General features: G+C 38.7%; 1 protein-coding gene across 1 annotated transcript; it reads right to left on the reverse strand.

Annotated features, from left to right (window-relative positions):
* Positions 1-7,600: 7,600 nt before the first annotated feature.
* On the reverse strand, positions 7,601-19,362 carry rbm26 (RNA binding motif protein 26). The gene is made up of 22 exons (XM_014469010.2): positions 18,886-19,362; positions 18,544-18,662; positions 18,333-18,445; positions 17,646-17,743; positions 17,287-17,558; positions 16,054-16,326; positions 15,717-15,959; positions 15,245-15,385; positions 14,987-15,127; positions 14,718-14,823; positions 14,470-14,626; positions 13,671-13,865; positions 12,805-12,903; positions 12,629-12,697; positions 12,428-12,526; positions 12,262-12,336; positions 11,817-11,984; positions 11,325-11,429; positions 10,965-11,168; positions 10,210-10,296; positions 9,987-10,100; positions 7,601-9,617 (listed from the first exon to the last, which is right to left on the reverse strand). Exons 1-22 carry the CDS (start codon positions 18,942-18,944, stop codon positions 9,528-9,530), a joined length of 3,027 nt encoding a protein of 1,008 aa, XP_014324496.1. The 5' UTR covers positions 18,945-19,362; the 3' UTR covers positions 7,601-9,527.
* Between the last annotated feature and the right edge of the window lie 24 nt (positions 19,363-19,386).

The following is a 19,386-nucleotide window of genomic DNA, read 5'->3' on the forward strand; positions in this document are numbered from 1 at the left end:
ATTTTATGTGATTTTGTATTGTTCAGAACAAAGAGAGAGCCTGTTTTTATTCTTGTCTCATATGACCTCATCTGTACTGATCTAAGCTGTTGTACAATAAAAAAAATGAAACATTGTAAAGCACAATAAATGAAAGGCGACGTTTAGAGATACTTTCTGACCTGCTGAGAGGGGATGAGACACATCCATTCATCCATTTTCTAACACCCTTGTTGACGGGACAAACAACCACGCGCACACACTCACACCTAGGGAGAATTTAGAGAGACCAATTAACCTAGCAGTCATGTTTTTGGACTGTGGGAGGAAGCAGGAGAACCCTGAAAGAACCCACCATGCACAGGGAGAACATGCAAACTCCGTGCAGAAAGACCCCTGGGCCGGGAATCGAACCCAGGACATTCTTGCTACAAGGCAATAGTGCTACCAACTGCACCACTGTGCAGCCCGAGATGAAACACAGTGATGGGAAAAAGGTCCTTCTAGGGACGGGTGTTACGAATTAGCTCTGGCTATACACACTGTGATGCTGGCAGTAGATTGTCTTGATCTATGTTTCTTGTAAATAAACGACACAGCCAGGGACACAGCCACCGATGACTGCAGATAAACAGTTTTCATGTAATGGTAGGTTGTTTCCCCACCATTTCCACATTCATCAGCATCTACACGAGGTTGGTTGACAGCGCTAAGACACTCCTTCTGGCTCTGATTGGTTGTTTTTGATTAGGAGCTGTGTGTTTCTGCAGAAACAGCTCAGGGAGGAAGTGGAGGAGCTTCATCTCTTCCCAGATTACCTGTCTCATACTAGATATTTTAGAAAATTACATACTGTAGCTTTAAATGTGTCAGGTGATGAAAGACATCTTAACGTCAGATAAAGAAAATGTGACACATGACAATAAATGGTTTTCAATAGCAACAAGTCTTTTACATCACAGTGGAGGAATTCTGGTCTACTCTTCTTCGCAGAATTGTTTTGTTTCAGAGACACTGGAGGGTTTTTAAGAATGAACTGCTTGTTTAGCATCATGCCACGGCATCTTGACAAAGCCATTCGAAAATCTTCATTTTGTTTCAGCCGTGGAGCCATCGTAGGATTGTATTCTGCAATAAACAGGTTTGAGCTGTGGGTGACGAAATGATGGCCGTATCGCCATCGGAATGTTCTGGTAGAGAGCAGAATTCATGCCTTCATCTACAGTAAACCGTTCAGGTAATGAACGTACCAAAGCGACATCAAGAAACAAGTCACGGTGTTGAGGTTTTGCCTTTGGGCACTTCTTTTGAACACTTTCTCAATTTTAAATAGCAAGTTGTTCAGTTTGTAAAAGATAAAAACTTGATTTGACTGAAATAACATTATTTACTGGTGTTAATTACAGTGTGACTGATTAAAAATAGAAAAAAAATGGCAGTTATTATGTCAAAGATACTTCAAACTTAACAAAGATGCTACTTAAGAACTTCCAAAAGGTTCTTACAAAATGACACCATCTGATTCAGAATGACAATAAGTTGGACAACTAGCTGAAAGGTGCATACTCTTTATTTTCGTTTGTGCTTTACAAGGGCCTAATAAAGACTCTATGGCCTTATCAGCATTTTAGAGCTCTTATTGAGTCGATTTAATTGGATGTAATTAAAAGTATAAATCATTCCACTGAAATAATTATTTTGTTTAAGTATAAAGTAACATCATAAAAAGAAATGAAGCTTCTTTATAATATTCCTATCAGAAGAACATTTTCACAGTAAGATTATATAATCACATCTGCAGTAGACAACATCCCAACAGCATGCTGTCACAGCATGCTTCAGAGTTCCTCTGATTCTCCTCCAGTTCCCCGCTAATCCAACACACTTGCATCTCTCAGTCATGGTGGTTAGTTTAAACAATAACACAGGGTGACCACGAATCAGCAAAGCCTCGTGGAAATCGGTCAGGGGTCAGCCTGTAATGCGACCTCTGACACATAATTAAATTGCCATCTTTAACCTCGGTTACAACCTGTCACAGCGCATCGGATTGCATGCTGCAAATCACTGTTCAAATCAATGGCAGAAAAGACGGCAGGGGGAGGAGGGGCCCGCTGTGTCCAGTGGTGTCTGCAAAGAGATTGTGTTTAATGAAGCTGAACTGAGCAGTGATCATGTTAGTGTACCGTCTAATTAGATTCGGGTGAATGCTACGCACGGTTATCCTCGCAGTGACAGGAGTGTTGCAGATGAACCGCCAGGGAGCTGCTGGCAGTGTTTATGTAGTTTCACCATAGCAAAAGTCCAGAACGTTTATGAATGTCTGAGCAACTTTTGTTGCAGCTGAGAAACCTTTCCAATCACAACATATTCTCAAGAGGAATTGATTGTTTGGATCATATTTAGATTAGTCTGAGAAACAAAGTTAAAGGACTTTTCCTGTTCGACTAACTTCTGGATAGTTGTGTCTTTGTTAATTTAGTTTTATACCTGATTTTTGATTCTTAGCAATGTTGATGTGGTGTTGGAAACTACATCACAGTTGTGAGAGACTGATAGGGAGAATCACAGCCTGAACAAATAAGAGTGTTTCATCATAGGGCCTATACAAAAACAAGATGAAACATCCTGTATGGTGGGAAAACATTATTGTATCACCAATGAACACCACACGTTACTTTGGCAGGAAGTTGGAGTATCTGTGAAAAAAACATCCAATTAAGCAATAGAAGATCAACTAAACTTAACAAGAACAAGCCTTAGTGTGCAAATTTAGACACGAGTTAAGCCTTGTAAAGTTTAATCGAGTTTTTCTTACCAAATGGCTCAAGTAATGATTGAGCCATTTGGTAAGAATGGCTGCTTTTGTGCTTTAAAAGGAGCCGGTTGTCTTTAGAAGTCTTCTAGTCAGTTTGGAGAGGAAATAGTTGTTGCCGAGTATCACACAGGTGTTAATAAAGGTCTAAACCCACAATATCAAAGTCCTTGTTGTTGCATTGTGGGATATCAAAATGTTTCGCGACCTTACAATGTTCACTTTAATGCCATTTTTCTGATGGTTACTGGATTAGCTAAATTTTCTTCAATATTGGAGAAAAACAGTCATTCCTCACTAACATCCTTACACATCTGAACATATTATCAAGTAAGTTTAAATCTAATTACTTGTTTTAAGTCCTTCAATAGTGCATAAATCCTTTTGAGTACAATTAGTTATTGAAATAGGTACATATTGGGGGAAAAAAAAGCACTTCCTTTTGTTGCCACAAAGTAAACTGTCAACAGAAGGTGCAGAAGTAACCTGTCTTTATTTATTGATGCTAATTGGCAGTTCATGGAGTCACCTACTGTATGTGGTCAGCACAAGTGGTTAAAGAGTTTCATGAAGCTGAACAACACCCCAGTTTTTCTAGACAAACCGAGAATGATGTAAAGAGATTTTTTTGGGGGGAAAAAAACAAGTGTTTTGTCTTGCAGCTGAATAATTGTATTGAGTTTAGTGGATATGTTTTACAGCTGGAACTGTCAGTATCAACTTCGCAGCAATTCCACACCTGCCACTGGGCTTACATGGAGGAAAATATGTCCCCGAACTGAAATAATCCTCAATAACGATGCGCTGATTATGATTTAAAGGCTGCTAGCTTTGTTTCAAACTGTGCCTTGCTTTGTGGCCAGGGCCCTGTGTTGTTTAAAGGGTTGTCGGGGTATAAATACTAAATTAATCATGCTTTGGCTCAACTTGCTGGGGACTGAAATTTGCTTATAGAGTCCCATGATCACATAAAATATTAATAGTTTCACAGAGAGCTGGCATTGTAGAAGGGGGGGGGGGGGGGCATGGCATACGAAAGCACCAAGATGTTGGTGAGGGGGGAGTCACTGCTAGTTTCCCATCAGAAACACCTTCTTCACATCTTCACCTTATACTGGTAAATGACCAACATAAACCGGTGTAGACACTATTTATCCATTGGGGTGGATTTTGTACATGTAGGAACTAGTTAAGGAGTAATTGGGATTAACTGGCACAAAGCTGTGTTTTTGTTATGAAAATGCAGCAATAATATTTAAATAAATCTGAATAAATTACAAAGCGCGCTACGTTATGCAGTTTCCTTGTTGTTACACATCTCTGTGACCGATTTCTTGAGCCTCGAGGGCTTCAAAAAGAAAGTGAAAACAACAATCTCCAAGCAAATACAAGTGAGATTTTCGAAAATATTGGTCCCTTCTCTTTGAATTTAGAAAAAGGAACCAATAGATGATTTTCCAACGCATGAGCAAGAGCTTCCATATTTAATAAATTTCCTTTTCGTTTCATCTTCACATCAACTTGGAATCGGTCCAGCCCGACTTTTGTTGGACGCATACCTTTACTCTGCGTTTCAAATCCGTATTTTACAACATTATAGCAACTCCTTTCAACTTTTCATGTCATTTGTCTCCTTGACACAAATCTGAAAATAAAGACTTATATAATTGATGACACAGACATTGTAAACTTGTTATCCTGCATTTTTAGAGCTCCTGCAGAGCCAATGAACACTCTCTGCTTGCTGAGACACAAAGGGTGGCCGAGCTCTTAAGACTCCTGCATGCTGGCTGAAGGTCCACCGAAGCTTTTACATTTATTTATGCTATTCATAAAACGTCTTGTGCATGCTTGTCCAAATAAAAAAAGTCCATTTCATTTGTCACATCTCAGACTAAAGGAAACAAAAGTGTGCAGGTAAAACGCCACGGTTGAGGCAACCAAAAATCATGCTTGTTTGAGTTTGGTGGCTCCACAGTAGGTAAATGAGACAACAGGAGGGGGCATTTCACAGCCACATACTAACAGATGAAGAGATGAGGGGAGGTATTTTTGGTGCTTTGCAGGAGGAAATGGTTTAGGTGATGAACAGCAGATATTTCACAAGAGCAAAACTGATTTCTCACAATTATCCCTGCATGGCTGACAGACGCCAAGGGGAGTCTACAAACAGTGAACTGGGGGACACTGATTGGGTTATTGGGGCCTGCCATGCAAAGCAATGGCAGGAACCTATTGCTATTCTCCCAAGAAAAGTTTCTTTATTATTATTATTCTTTATTTTTCATCCGTAACCGTTAATGCGGCTCATACCGCTGCGTGCACACCTACAAAAGAGGTATCAAAACGTGCAGAAAATTCACGCCATTCCAGCTATTACTTTTGGTGGGATTCGGGATTAACATGGCGACATAATTCGCAAAAAACTACGAAAAAAACCCCATTATAACTCAATGGGAAAAATCCTAGAAATACCCTATTTTTGAGGATTTGCTGTGTCGTCACAAATTCACCTAGAAATGCCATTCAAATTTCATTTTGTAGATACGTCTGTGATCTCTTCGAAAGTGAAGACGGCTCGTCGATACCAGTTATGGTTTGTCCACAATTTGCCTCTAAGCGACCCAAAGTTTCTCATTTTTGCTCATATTAGAGTGACAGCCGACCTCGGTTCATATCTGGGCACAACATTTCTTTCTCTCATCACTGTAAATGCTCTGAGTGAGGTACAGATATGAATCTCGGGACTATCGCAGAAGACACATTGAACTGTCATACGCTTAAAACGCTTTTCGAATATGTATTACGGTTCCCGAACAAGAAGGATTTGTTTCCAATGCTTTTTTTCAGTAAAGTGTGTTTGCTCAAACACACTTGTGTGTTTGAGAGCTCACAGCTCAGAGCTCACACCTGCTGAGACCATTATTTGCCATAGCAACGGAACTCAAGAGGCTATTGGCTGCTGGTTAGGACTACGAATACGCATCGTTGTAGTTCTATCTATCCTCAGTTGAAACAGATCAGGACTGAGAACTGGCCTTTACAACTACTTGCTGCTTTGGGCTGTATATAACTGATTTAACTCAGTAACTGTTACACATGGGATTAGTTTTACACTTTAAAATTAAGCATATTGAAAATTTCACAATAAAAGCCCTGAATATTTTTACATGACGTAATTGCTCTTTTTTGGCTTTATTTGACTTTTTCATCCAAAGCACTGTTACACATGGTATTAGTTTGGCCCTTTAAAATGAAGCTTAACAAAAATTTCAAAATAAAAGCCTTGAATATTTTTACATCAGCTACTTGTGTTTTGAGCATTATATAACTATTTTAACCGAAGGACTATTACGCATGGGATTAGTTTGGCCCTTTGAAATGAAGCATCCTGCAAATTTCAAAATAAAAGCCTTGAATATTTTTACATGACGTAATTGCTCTTTTTGGCTTTATTTGACTTTTTCATCCAAAGCACTGTTACACATGGTATTAGTTTGGCCCTTTGAAATGAATATTAACAAAAATTTCAAAATTAAAGCCTTGAATATTTTTACATCATGTAATTGCTCTTTTTGGCTTTATTTGACTTTTTCATCCAAAGCACTGTTACACGTGGTATTAGTTTGGCCCTTTGAAATGAAGCTTAACAAAAGTTTCAAAATAAAAGCCTTGAATATTTTTACATGACGTAATTGCTCTTTTTGGCCGTATATGACTTTTTCATCCAAAGCACTCTTACACGTGGTATTAGTTCAGAACTTTAAAATGAAGCATACTGAAAATTTCAAAATAAAAGCCTTGAATATTTTACATGAAGTAATTGCTCTTTTTGGCCGTATATGACTTTTTCATCCAAAGCAATGTTACACATGGGATTAGTTCGGAACTTTAAAATGGAGCATAATAATAATTTCAAAATAAAAGCCTTGAATATTTTTACATCAGGTAATTGCTGTTTTTGGCTTTATTTGACGTTTTCATCCAAAGCACTGTTACACATGGGATTACTTTGGAACTTTGAAATGAAGCATACTGAAAATTTCAAAATAAAAGCCTTGAATATTTTTACATCAGGTAATTGCTGTTTTTGGCTTTATATGACTTTTTCATCCAAAGCACTGTTACACATGGGATTAGTTTGGAACTTTAAAATGGAGCATAATAATAATTTCAAAATAAAAGCCTTGAATATTTTTACATCAGGTAATTGCTCTTTTTGGCTTTATTTGACTTTTTCATCCAAAGCACTGTTACACGTGGTATTAGTTTGGCCCTTTGAAATGAAGCATTCTGAAAATTTCAAAATAAAAGCCTTGAATAATTTTACATGACGTAATTGCTCTTTTTGGCTTTATTTGACTTTTTCATCCAAAGCACTGTTACACGTGGTATTAGTTTGGCCCTTTGAAATGAAGCATACTGAAAATTTCAAAATAAAAGCCTTGAATATTTTTACATCAGCTACTTGTGTTTTGAGCATTATATAACTATTTTAACCCAAGGACTATTACGCATGGGATTAGTTTGGCCCTTTGAAATGAAGGTTAACAAAACTTCCAAAATAAAAGCCTTGACAACATTTTAAATCGTACCGAACGGTGCACGTCCGCCTCGCTTAACGTTCTTGCGGTTCTCCGCGTGCCACTGATCACGTCGCGGCGTCCTTTGGCGTCGACGCCGATTTGTGGCGCGACGACGCCGGGCCCATGCCCGACGGGCGCGCCTTGGCAGGCCCCGGCTAAATTTCTTCCGAAATTTTCTAGTTTTTCCTTTCATATTCAAGACTGAGGAATTGAAAAAGATGCAATAGACTTGTACCTTAGCCAAATACCAAGATTCAAGTTCACAAAAAAAGCATAGGTTCATTAGTTGGAATGACCCAAACCATGTGAGGTGAGAAAGGGAAATGAGCTGAGAATACATGCTTAGGGTAATTTAGCTGCCTTTACTTAAGGATTACGGTGAATGAATTCTTGCCACAGAACTGTTAATTTTAACATATAGGAATGTTGTTTTTTTTTCCAAAAACACTGCCATACTGTCCACAGGAAAGCTTTACATTAGCTGTGTTTTCTTCAATTAAACGTAGTGAAAGAATGAGAAGTTTCAGTAAAATCCAACTCCCTAATTCCTGTAGTAGGTCTTCAGTAGATCGTGGATGGAAACTTGGACACTAGAGTCAGAACAGGGAAGATGAAGGTGCCAATCGCTCTGAACAATTTACAAAGGACACAGAGACAGCCTCCCAGTCATGCATACACACACTCACACCTAAGAGTAATTCAGAGTAACCAATTACTGTTTGGGTATAATGACCATCAATACATTTGGTGGCAAAACAGGAATGCTTGTACCATGCTGACTGTGAGGTAGAGGGGTGGCAGCATGATGCTGTGGGCCTGTGTTCCTGCAGGAGGAACTGGTACACTTCATAAACTAGATAGCAGCCCTGATACCAACCAAATATATTTAAACTGCTGAATTAGAAGAAAATTACAAAAGACATTTCAGACTGTTTCAATAATTAATCTTACTTGTTGATAAATAATTGCATAATCACCCAGATTGTTGTTGGAAATGCACCAGTTCCAGTTTTTCCAAGTCCTTTGGTACCAAATTGGAGGTTCTACCTCATCTACAGCAAAAAGATATTGTTTCATACCAAACAATCCAGTTCAGCATTTGTTCTATGTTTATATCTAGTAGTATATTATTTTGTACATTTAAATTGAGTAGAACTTTCTTGTATGCAACAATGCTTCCATCAACCCATGTAGGCAACTTTCTACATATGGTAAACAGAATAAACATTTATCAAAAGTATTATTGCCATCACAGCAACACTTGATTCCACAACAAAACAGATCGAGACAAATCCAAGATGAAATCTGATAAAAGTTGAAGATATTTGGAAACAAAGTGTTGTGAGCGGAAACCCCGATGACTCTGAAAGAGAAAAAATGTTTGATTAGTGGAATATGAAAGACTTAGACTTACCAAAATTGTAATTACGTTCTTACCTTTGCATGAAAGTGCAATCTGATTTACCTTACCGGTCCAAATGTTAGGAGTTTTACCATTGAATGAACCTTTTCAGGAAGTTTGCTCTTAAGGTGAAGAGGAAGTTTTTTTTGTTTTCTTGAAATGGTCTTTGGTATTTTTTTTTCAGCTCTTTTTGTAGAGCATACTTTTTTTCACACTGCCAGTTTGTTTTGGGTTTTTTTGTATTTTTTTTGTATTTTTTCTTTTGGTTTTCTGGCAGGTTGATTTCAGACCATTTCAATTTCTTTATTTTTTTTTTGTACAATCCAAAGTAAAGCCAAGAAATAAGAAGCCAAACTTTCATACAAATTACAAACCAGGACATAAAATATTTACACAAAAGCAACTTAATACTATTCTGCAGAAAAACTACCATCTGTTGAGTTAAATCACAACACAAGTCTTTTTTTTTTAATTGAGCGCTCAACTAATGTGTCTGAGTGGCCAGATTTAACAATGCACTTTGAGAACCAAAACAAATCTACTGTAAGAGCACTAAAAGAAACTGCACCGTTTATCTGGTTTACATGTTAAAATCAAACTGCACAAGTTTCTTCTGCTAGTCAGCTATGTGTTAGAGGAAAAAGGTCTATCCAAAGTAAAATGTGCCTTTCTAATTCCTGAACAAGCACTGAAATTATGCTGGATCATCGCTCTTCGTCCACACCAGTGAGCGTCGGAGGGAGCTTCATCTGCGCCAGGAACGAGGCTCGTTGTCGTCTTCCTCCTCGTCGTCGTCTTGCAGGAATGCATCGTCACTCAGCGACTCCTCCGGGTACTGATAAAAGAAAACAATATTACTGTGGATGATTAAAAAGTGGAAAATTATGTAGATTTTTTGTTTTTTTTTTACTGCATCACTTTAAGAGGTCTCAAAGAGGGAATAATTCACTATGTTATAGTATCATTTTCCAACTGCCTAATGAAAGTACAAAAATTTTCATGCAAAATCCAAATAAAACCAGAGGGTAATTCCTCTCTGTAACATGTGATGGCTCCCTCTAGTGTTCTCTAATGCAATATAAACAGCTATTAAAGAACCTTTCCTGAGATATGTCTTAAGACGGAACATCTAAAGAACTTTATTAGAGTAAATATTTAATCACGAAAAGCGCCAAACTGCAGATATTGAAGGAATTTCACCAACCTCATCTTCCGGTGGTTCTTTTTCTTCTGCATCTGCTGTACCGAGAGTGGTGGCAGGCTTATGCCAGGCCAGGCGTAAAGTCTGGCTGTTAAATCTCAGTCCGTGCAGAGCTGCCTGCAGGTGGATCAAACAAAGTTTTCCTGGTTAACTGCAACTCGTACACAGTTGGATCTAAAGTCAAACTGCGGTGTTTAAATGAAGGATAAATCGAGTGGTTCCTCACCTGCTCGGCCTCCGTTCTCGTCTTGTATGTGACGACTGCAGAAAGTTTGTTCTCGTCAATCTGGCAATCTTCAATCTCTCCAAATTGCTACAAATAATAATAATAAAAAAATCTGTCTTGGTCAGCAAACTTAACTTGCTTCTTTCTGAAGGATTCATAAAACTGGAACTAACAGGGAAGAGTTAAATGGGAAGAGAAATGTTTTTATATGGTTCTTCTTCCCCATCAAGCAGCTTTCATATATTTTCAAAAGCAGGACAAATATGAGTTAGAAAGCATTAGTGAAACATTCTGTCTTTGTAAATAGTATTCAACTGTCTTGTCAGTGTCGGTTTTGTGTTCCCCATGGAAATACAAAAGGTTATTCTTTGTTTTAGCTTGGATTTTTACCAAATCTAGTTATTCAAGTCAATTAACTCAAAAGTCAGCGTGAGCTAATCATTAAGCCTTATTAACAGAATTTGTATGTTTATGAAAATTTTAAAAACTGATTCAATTATCTCTTTAGTCTAGTAAAGATGTACTTCACTGAACAGATACTGTCTGACCATCAAAATACAATCATGAATACTTTTAGTTTTCCATAAAAAAAATAAAACAAAAAAACAGTACTGAAATAAATTGTAATCTAAATCAAGCAGAAGTCAGTGTGACAGAGTGCAGAGAAGCAACATCAAGGACTTTTAGGCTCCCAGCATTCTTCTGACCTTTGACTTAGAAAAGAGTCAAGGCTCTCCAGTTTTAGACCAACTCACAGCAAAATGGGGAAGTAAGTCCACACAGTCGGCATCGGTGAAACCAGAAATTTCCAGCGCTCGAGGTCGATGGTCCACAACGGCATGCAGCGGAACGCCCCGTCCACGACCTCTGGATCCTCTCCCCCGGCTTCTGACAGTGCCACGTCCCCGGGAATGGACGCCGCGGCCTCGTCCTGGTGACAGAATCCCCCTTTTAGCTGCCTGGAAGACAAACAAAGCACACACAAAAAAATATGATGATGCAGAGAGGAAACTCATGTGGAACGTTTCAAATGATGAGAACAGCAGTGCCCCCATGTGGTTGCTGTGAAGAAATGTTGGGAGGTTTTTTATCTGATTTTATTTTTACGTTAGTACCTCAATTTGAAGAAGGGTGTACTTCCGCTTTAAAGAAGCTGTGTCCTCTCCAGCCTGAGTCTTCTGATACAGATCAAGCTCTGCATCAAGCAGCTCCTTCTGTGCCTGAGAGAGTTATAAACAAATATAAGAATTAACGGACAAAATTCTAGAAACTTAAATCCAACTATAAGGCAAAGAGGGGTGAGAATGCAAACGCATATTCACATCTACAACTTTTCCACATTCTGTCCCACTATAGACAAAAGCTTGAATTTATCCAACTGGGATTTTATTTGATAAACCAATACAAATGCACGACTACAAAGTGGAATGAGACTTTATATTTTTCTATAGAAAAAAGAAAGAAAATGTGGCATGCATTCACCCCATTTTACTTTCAGTTAATAAAATACAGTGCAACCAGAATGTGGTAGAAGAGCTAAACACAAACGTATCCATTTTGTTGTTAGAATCATGGATTTTTGACACCAGCAGGGAGGAAATCAATACCTGAGCTTTGCTCTTGGCGGTTCGTAGAAGGCTGCTGCTGCTGGAGATTCCCTTTATCTCTTCTTGCAGTTTTGTTATGTTTTTGGTTAACATGCCCAAAGTTTCCATGATCTTGGCTTTATCTTCTGCCTTCATTGTTTTGTTCTTCTCAAGTTTGGAAATCAGGAGCTGCAGTAGGGAGAGACAGAAAGTTACAAAGTTACAAAATACTCTCCTCTGTGCAAGTCACTACAACTAAAACCTTCTCAGATAATTCATAGGCGAGTTAGATTTCAATTCGCAAGAACATTGTAATTAAAGAATGCATGAGTAAATGCAGAGAGGCGAAAGAGAAAGGATGTCACTTTCTAAGACAAAACATCTTCTGTAAAATAAGGTGTTAAAATTTTCCAGAATAGTTTTTAAAAAAAAAAAACTTAACAAAAACCTAAATGAATTAATTTACCTTCTGTGTCTCAATGTGCTTCTCCAATATTTCCTGTTTCTTCTTCCTCACATCCTGCTGTAGTCTTAGGGCCTCCTGTGTGAGCAAACACTGGGTCGGTTTCCAGATGACCTTTTACATCCAATTCAACCACTCCTACTTTTCCATCATCTCCTTCGGCTCTCACCTGCTTCTTTTTCAGAGCTTCCTCTGAGGTCCTCTGGGAAGGCTTCCTAGCAGCAGGATTATACACAGTCTTTGTGATCCCCATCGATGTCGCAGACACCTGAAGGAAAAAAAAAACAAACAAACAAAAAAAACACAGCATATTGAAGATGTTTGATCTGAAAAGTGAGAAATTATAGTTCTGAACAAAGTGAAGATTCACTTTTTCCACAGGAGCAGCAAGTTTGGGAGAGAAACCTAGACGATCTTTAACTGACACTTTAGAGGCATTCTGGAAAAGGAAGGAGAAAAAAAAAGAGACTTCTTAAACATCCAGTGTAGATTTTGACGTGTAAATGCAATAAACCACATCTACAAAAGAAGATCGTCCACACGGACCTGAGAGGCTACGCTGGAATCCTGAGTGGGCTCTGAGTTTGGAGGCATTAGGGGTCCGAGTCGATCCTTCACAGACTGCTTGAGAGTTGTGGCTGACGACTGCGACAGAAACAACACAGATTTTAAAGAAGGAGCACTTTTCTCTTCGATGTTAGTGTTTAAAACATCGGAGCATTTGCATCACGTTTCTTTGAGTCAGTCATAACTCTCAGTGAGCAAAGTGGCTTTACTTTAACTGAAGAAAAGCCACTTTTTCTTTTCTTAAATGCAAAAATGGCACACATTCATGTCTCGATATATATTTTTAAAAAAGCCTGGAAGATGGTTTTACATTTAAGAAAAATAATCCACAAGACGTTATACTCTTACAAGTCCCAGTGATTAGGAAAATATGATTTTGCATCTCACTAACTTTTAATCTATAAACATGTTCTCTATCTTGGACCATGAACCTGTTTGTAATGTCCAAATCTGTGGACATATTCACATTTAATCTGGTTTCTAAGATGGCAGGTACAAAGATGAATCCACATCACTAGAAGAATGTACAAAATGTTGGGTTATTATTTCAGTTCTGGCTTATTGTGTTAATCCAAGAGGATTGTGGTCCGATAAATAAAGTCTTCAAACTTTAAAAGCAAAACTGCTATAAACTTTCACTGCTCAAGAAGCCTTAAAACTTCCAAAACTAATATCACTTTTGTCATAACCACACATTATGTTGCTGAAGTCATCACATGTTCATTGTCAAACATCATGTTTGTGCAAAATACAATACCGTAAAAATGATTAGATTAGTGAAGTTTTATTGCTTGTGAAAGAACAGTAGACAATAATCCAACGATAGATTGGAAGTGAGCTCTTACCATGGATGACTGCGGCTGGGGGTGAAGCTGCTGTGGCCGGGACTGGCCCGGTCCGTCACTCATGTCATCACGAAACCAGTGGACTTTGATGAAGCGGTTGTTGAGAACAGCTTCGGTGCTTTGCATAGCTCGCTTGGCCTCTTCAGGAGAGGTGAACTGGATCAGAGCTCCCTCCGGGTCATTCTGATAGGCCACCTGGCAGAATTCATCAGCACAACGCAATTCAGGAATCCAGAAGTCAGAATCTTTAAATTCATTTTTAAGAAACTCACTCTGTCTAATAAAAATTATTATACAATGAACAACTAGTCAGTCCAACAAGCATTTTGGAAAGCATAAAATTTATTATTGATCCCCACAATAGCAAATTTTGTTGGACGATAAATTGTCCCAGAAGTTATTGCGATAAACAATAGTATTGTTGTTTTGAGACTATCGTCAGCTAATATAATGAGACAGGCATAATAATGCAAGTACTGTCAAAGATCAATAAACTTTAATTTCTAACTAACATTTAGAACTGGAAAACATTTTAAATATTCAAAAGAAATAAACAAAACACCCGAAACAACAAATAAAATGGGTTATGAAGTCTCTCCAAATAAAACTGCCCTTCAAACTATGAGTTGAGACAAAAGCATCAGACTGAAGACTTTTGTCATCCAGTCTTTGGTAGAAAGAAAGGCGAGAAAAACAACCAATCATGCAGATTGCAATTATTGAGTTTGTTTTAATTTGTCATATAATCAATTGACTTTTTGCTCATTGCGACAAGCTTAAGAATCACACAGGCACTAACCTGCAAGTTGACAATGGTGCCAAACTTGCTGAAATGCTCATTGAGTTTGCTGATGTTGTTGAGCTCAGGTGGAATTTGCCGAACAAGCAGCTTGGCGTTGGGGGAGAACTGAGCTCTTTTATGGTAGCCCTGGTGGTTTAGTTTGTTGAAGTTGGGTCTAAATAGAGAAGAGACATTTATCACATTTAAAAATATATATATGTATGAATAGAAGCAGGAAGTGCAGACCTTGATTTTAGAAAACTTACTTGTCAAACCAAGGTTTCTTGCATGGGCCTCCATCATGAGAGGGAGCGGATCTCTTCCTCGAGTCAGATTCCATAACGATCCTCATGTTGTTGTTGGGAATCTTGTCTGGTAAAACACAAGCAGTAACTCGTCTGAGATGGATTTACTTAAATGGAAATTGAATATTTGGGACAAAATGGTGTGTTATATAGTGTGTACTACTAAACTTTGACTCAGACAAAAATATGGACTGAAAGTAATTGGCTCATAGATAAATTGTGCCCAATACCTCTCAATGGCTGGTCCATCTCCCCCATTGTGAGGCCAATCAGATTGGGTCTTTGAGCGTTGACCCGGTGACGGTACATCGGCCTGGAGGTGCTGGTGATGCTGGGAGCCTCAGGATTGTACACGTCAGTGTCATAGTGATCTGCTTGGCAAACATTAGACACAGCAGAGGCGCATAGCTCAGAAAAACACGACTCAAACGCCTGATGTATTAAAATAAATAACTCAGAACATAAACTCTTGTTTTAGAAGTCATTACCAGGGGCGAAGAGTGGCCCTGAGGCTTGAGGAAGGGACGGGCGCATCCCAGACGTGACGATGGTGGGAACAGAACTGGTGATAGAAATGGGAGGAGCATCCATGCCTGCAGGCTGCAATGGAGGAAGTGGTGGAGGAGGACCTGTCCAATAGAAAACACAACGTAATTTAAAATCTTGCAGAGTACTTCAATAAGAGATATAAGTCAAACACAAATGTAGCTACGGTGAATGCTGGTGTGTGCATTTCAGGATAAACTTTTAGATCTCTTATTCATACAAATACAAACAAAAGAAATGTGAATAAAAACCATTCAACTGATTGAATGAATGTTTACCTCAAGCTCTTGTTTAAAAAAGAAAAAAAGTTATTACGCAATCTTATTTTTGCTGCATTTTGAGGAAGAAATTCGGTCTTTGGATTCAAGTATGTAAATCCAAATAAAATTTCTCTAAAATAATCCCAATTCCTACCTGCAACCGGAGGAAGACTCGGTGGAAGAGCACCTGGTGGGGGTACCGGGGGTCGAAGGTTCACAGGTGGGGGGTTCAATAATGGTGGTGGGGGTGGAAGGCCTGGTGGGGGTGGTTGGTCCACGCCTGGGATTGGTGGAGGCTGGAAGGGCAAAATACTGGGCAGATTGACGTCCTCCACGACGACTGGATCGCTCCCGTGATCAAACGGACACATGTCCCCTCGCATGCATAACCCCTTTTCTGCAAAACACAGTAGATCATCAAACTACAAAAAAAACAAACAATTGTGATAGATTAAATTATAAAAAGAAAATAAGTAAATTGGCTTTCCTACCATCATAGTCCCTACACCTTTTCCTTTGAAGAGGCAGACCACGACTGAAAGGTCCACGATCCACAGGGGGCTCGGGACGAAAGTCTGACCAGCTCTCGTTGGTGGTGTTATGATGATGAGTCGGGGCGATGACCGTAATGGTGCTGCTCACTGTCGGGTTGGGGAAGTGGGAAGGTGTTGCAGTAGAAACGAGCACTGCTGGGGTGTAGACGTCAGCGCTCTCTGGCCTGTCGGCACGCTCATGGTCGTACTTCAGCTTCCCTGATTCTCTGTCTGTGAAAATGCAACCATAGCCTTTTAGAAAATCACTTATAGAATGCAAATATTTACCGACTGAAATTACCAGTGCAGGGCTGGGCAATATGGCTTAGAAATAAAATCTTAATTTTTTTTTCATACCAGACCCAAGTTCTGATTTTAATCTATTTTTTTCTCATTTACATTTCTAAAAAATAAAATTACAAATGACAGAAAATATTTTCAAAAAGTGGCTCGGATTTCAATCATAGCTTCTTTGAGTTGTACAACAGAGTATTAGGGCCTGGTTATGATAAAATTTTTATAATTATGAGAGTATAGTCTCAGTAATAGCAAAATAAAGGTGCAGCTTTTTTTTACAGAAGCAACACATCTACCCTAAAACATCTTAAAATTACAAGATAAAAGCTTGGATAGAGTTACCAGGATCTGACGTAAACAACTCGTGAAGCTTTTTCTTCGAAATAGACACAGTTGTTTGCATGATTGTTTCAAAGTCTTATTGATAATTTGATGCTGATGTGTTAAAAAATTAAGTATATTTATAAAGTATTATTTCTGAAGTTATACCAGAGTATAACTCACAAGATACTCAACATACCTCATTTTTTGTGTGTGTGTTTGACTTTTCATAAAATACAACTTTATTCTTGAAACGTTATGACTTTATTCTCGTAATTTAAAAAAAACTAAACAAATTTTAACCTAGCCCTAATATTCCATTGTAGAGTTGATCTGAATTCAAAGTCCAGGTAAATAGAAACTGTAGATCACATTTTTAAAACAAGACGGTTGGCCTTTGGTGCACTGACATCACTATGGAAACCCAAGAAGTGATTTGGAGAGAATAAAAATCTAAATTTTCCAAAAATTAAATGTTCAAAAACCAAAAAAATTGATTAACCAGTAAAATCAACATGACATTACAATGAAAAAACACATTCTTGGAGGTGTTTTAAAAGTTTATATTCCTACCTCGGCTCCTGCTTCTGGACCGAGTTCTGCTTAAAGACCGGCTCCTACTGCGGTCACGATCTCTGTCTCTGTCCCTGTCTCGGTCTCTTTCCCGCTCTCTGTCACGGTCTCGGATGCGCTCTTTGCTCCAACTTCGGCTGCGACTTCGGCTGTGGCTGTAGCTGCGGCCTCTTCTGCGGTTGTAGCGGTCACGGTAAGAGTCCCTCCTTGGTGGCATACGATCGTAATCTCTCTTCCTGGAGCGATCATCTCTCTTGCGGTCATCACCTCGCCTAACGACATTAACAAGGTCAAATATTAAGTCATAAGAGAACTCTATGCAAAGAAGACAGAGTTGTACAACTTAACAGCATACACACCTGCCATCTCTGCTGTAGCGTGAGCTTGACTGAAGAGGACTATGATTTACCCGGCGAGGAAACTTCTTGTCTTTTTCTTCTTCACGATTTGTTTGTATCTGAGCAGGAGAAATAAAGGTTAAGTAATGTAGAAATGTCTCCTCCTGTCAGCTATAAAGTGCAAAATCTGAAAAACATTGATGACCAAAACAATCTGGCAAAACAGAAGAAATTGCTTTGCAAACATAGGTCGCTTGTATTTGCACTACAGACAGGAAAAAGGCAAAAATACTTAAATAGGATACGAAAATTATTTGTCAAATGCTACCCGTTTCCACAAACCTTAAGGATCAGTATTTCAATGACAAACATATCCTATTAGTTACAGAGCAGGACATCAGCTGAATGTTATCTAAATGTTGCACATCTTGAGGATCATCCTTCAACAAACTGAGAACACTATTCAAGTTCACAAGCCAAAAAAGGTAGGTTGAGATCACTACATAACTGACTGTCATTGTTTGAAAGTGTTGGATGAGATCTCAGGTGTTTGCATGTAAACTTATCAAAACTGAAATCAGCAGACCAGGCTTTTTAAAGATCGATGATCAGCCAGACACCTGCAATCGGTGCACCCTGGTGCATTCCTAAAGTATTTAAAAGGTGTTGATGTAAATACTGATGATATTGGAGAAGAAAAAAAATAACCTCATCTTTCTTCTGCTCTTCCTTCTCAACTTTGACTTGTGGTTGTTCTGGCAGTGGGAGGTAGCTTTTGTTGTCGATGGCTTCGAAAAGCTTATCCACAAATGGCTGGGTCTCTGAAAGAAAGTTGAAAATCAATTTATTCGTCTCTGTCTATTGTCAAATGGCTCCCAGTATGTAAAACATTATGAAATTTACTACACAAAGCTCTAACCTTTTTGCAGAAAAACATCCAATTGGTCAATACACAGGGCTTTCAGTTCCTTTTCACTTTTGTCCTTCTTCACCAAAGCAACAACATATTTTGCGAGAGCAGAGGGGTCAGCATCACAACTGGATATCAGAATAGAAAAGAGTGGGTACACGTGAATATGGAAACAGCTGTATTAATACACTAAAAACGGTTTGGATACTTTATGTCCATCATAAATAAAAAATAAAACAAGTGCAATCAATATGCGTATTTTATTAACTATTGTGATTTGTAATTCGCATCTAGCGTGGTCAGACGCACATTTAGTTAATGTGCGTGGCTAATAATGCTAACAGTACTTACATGGGCTCCAGGGTTTCAGACAGCCATGTTTTTAAAGCATCGAGGTTGTCAATTAACATCTTCAATCCACCTGAACTTTCCCTCCACCGCGGCCCGACCTGAGGCTTGCTAAATCGAGGCTACTTATTCGTTTAAAAGAAGGACCCGCACACACCAGTCAAACTTTCCAGTTCACCTGCTGGCATTCAGAAACCTTGATGCTAACAGCGCCCTTAGCTAACTTACCGCGATAACGTTCGATAGCTTAGTTGTCTTAGCATATGTGTCTTTGCAGGCCCTAAACGCGCACAAAAACAGTTTCGGGACCAACGAAATTACTGTTAAAATCAAAGACAGCAAAATGACGAATTGTACCGATTAACTAATCAAAGCCGTAATGTGTAGCTGCTTTTTAATCTGTTAAAATAAAGTGGCATCCACGTTTAGTCGCTACTTCGCCTTCGAGTATTTACTTCCGCTCGTATTCACGTTCACAAAACTCCGGAAAAATCGCGAGATGGA

Source organism: Xiphophorus maculatus, chromosome 4 (assembly GCF_002775205.1).
Source record: "Xiphophorus maculatus strain JP 163 A chromosome 4, X_maculatus-5.0-male, whole genome shotgun sequence".
Taxonomy (NCBI): Eukaryota; Metazoa; Chordata; class Actinopteri; order Cyprinodontiformes; family Poeciliidae; genus Xiphophorus; species Xiphophorus maculatus.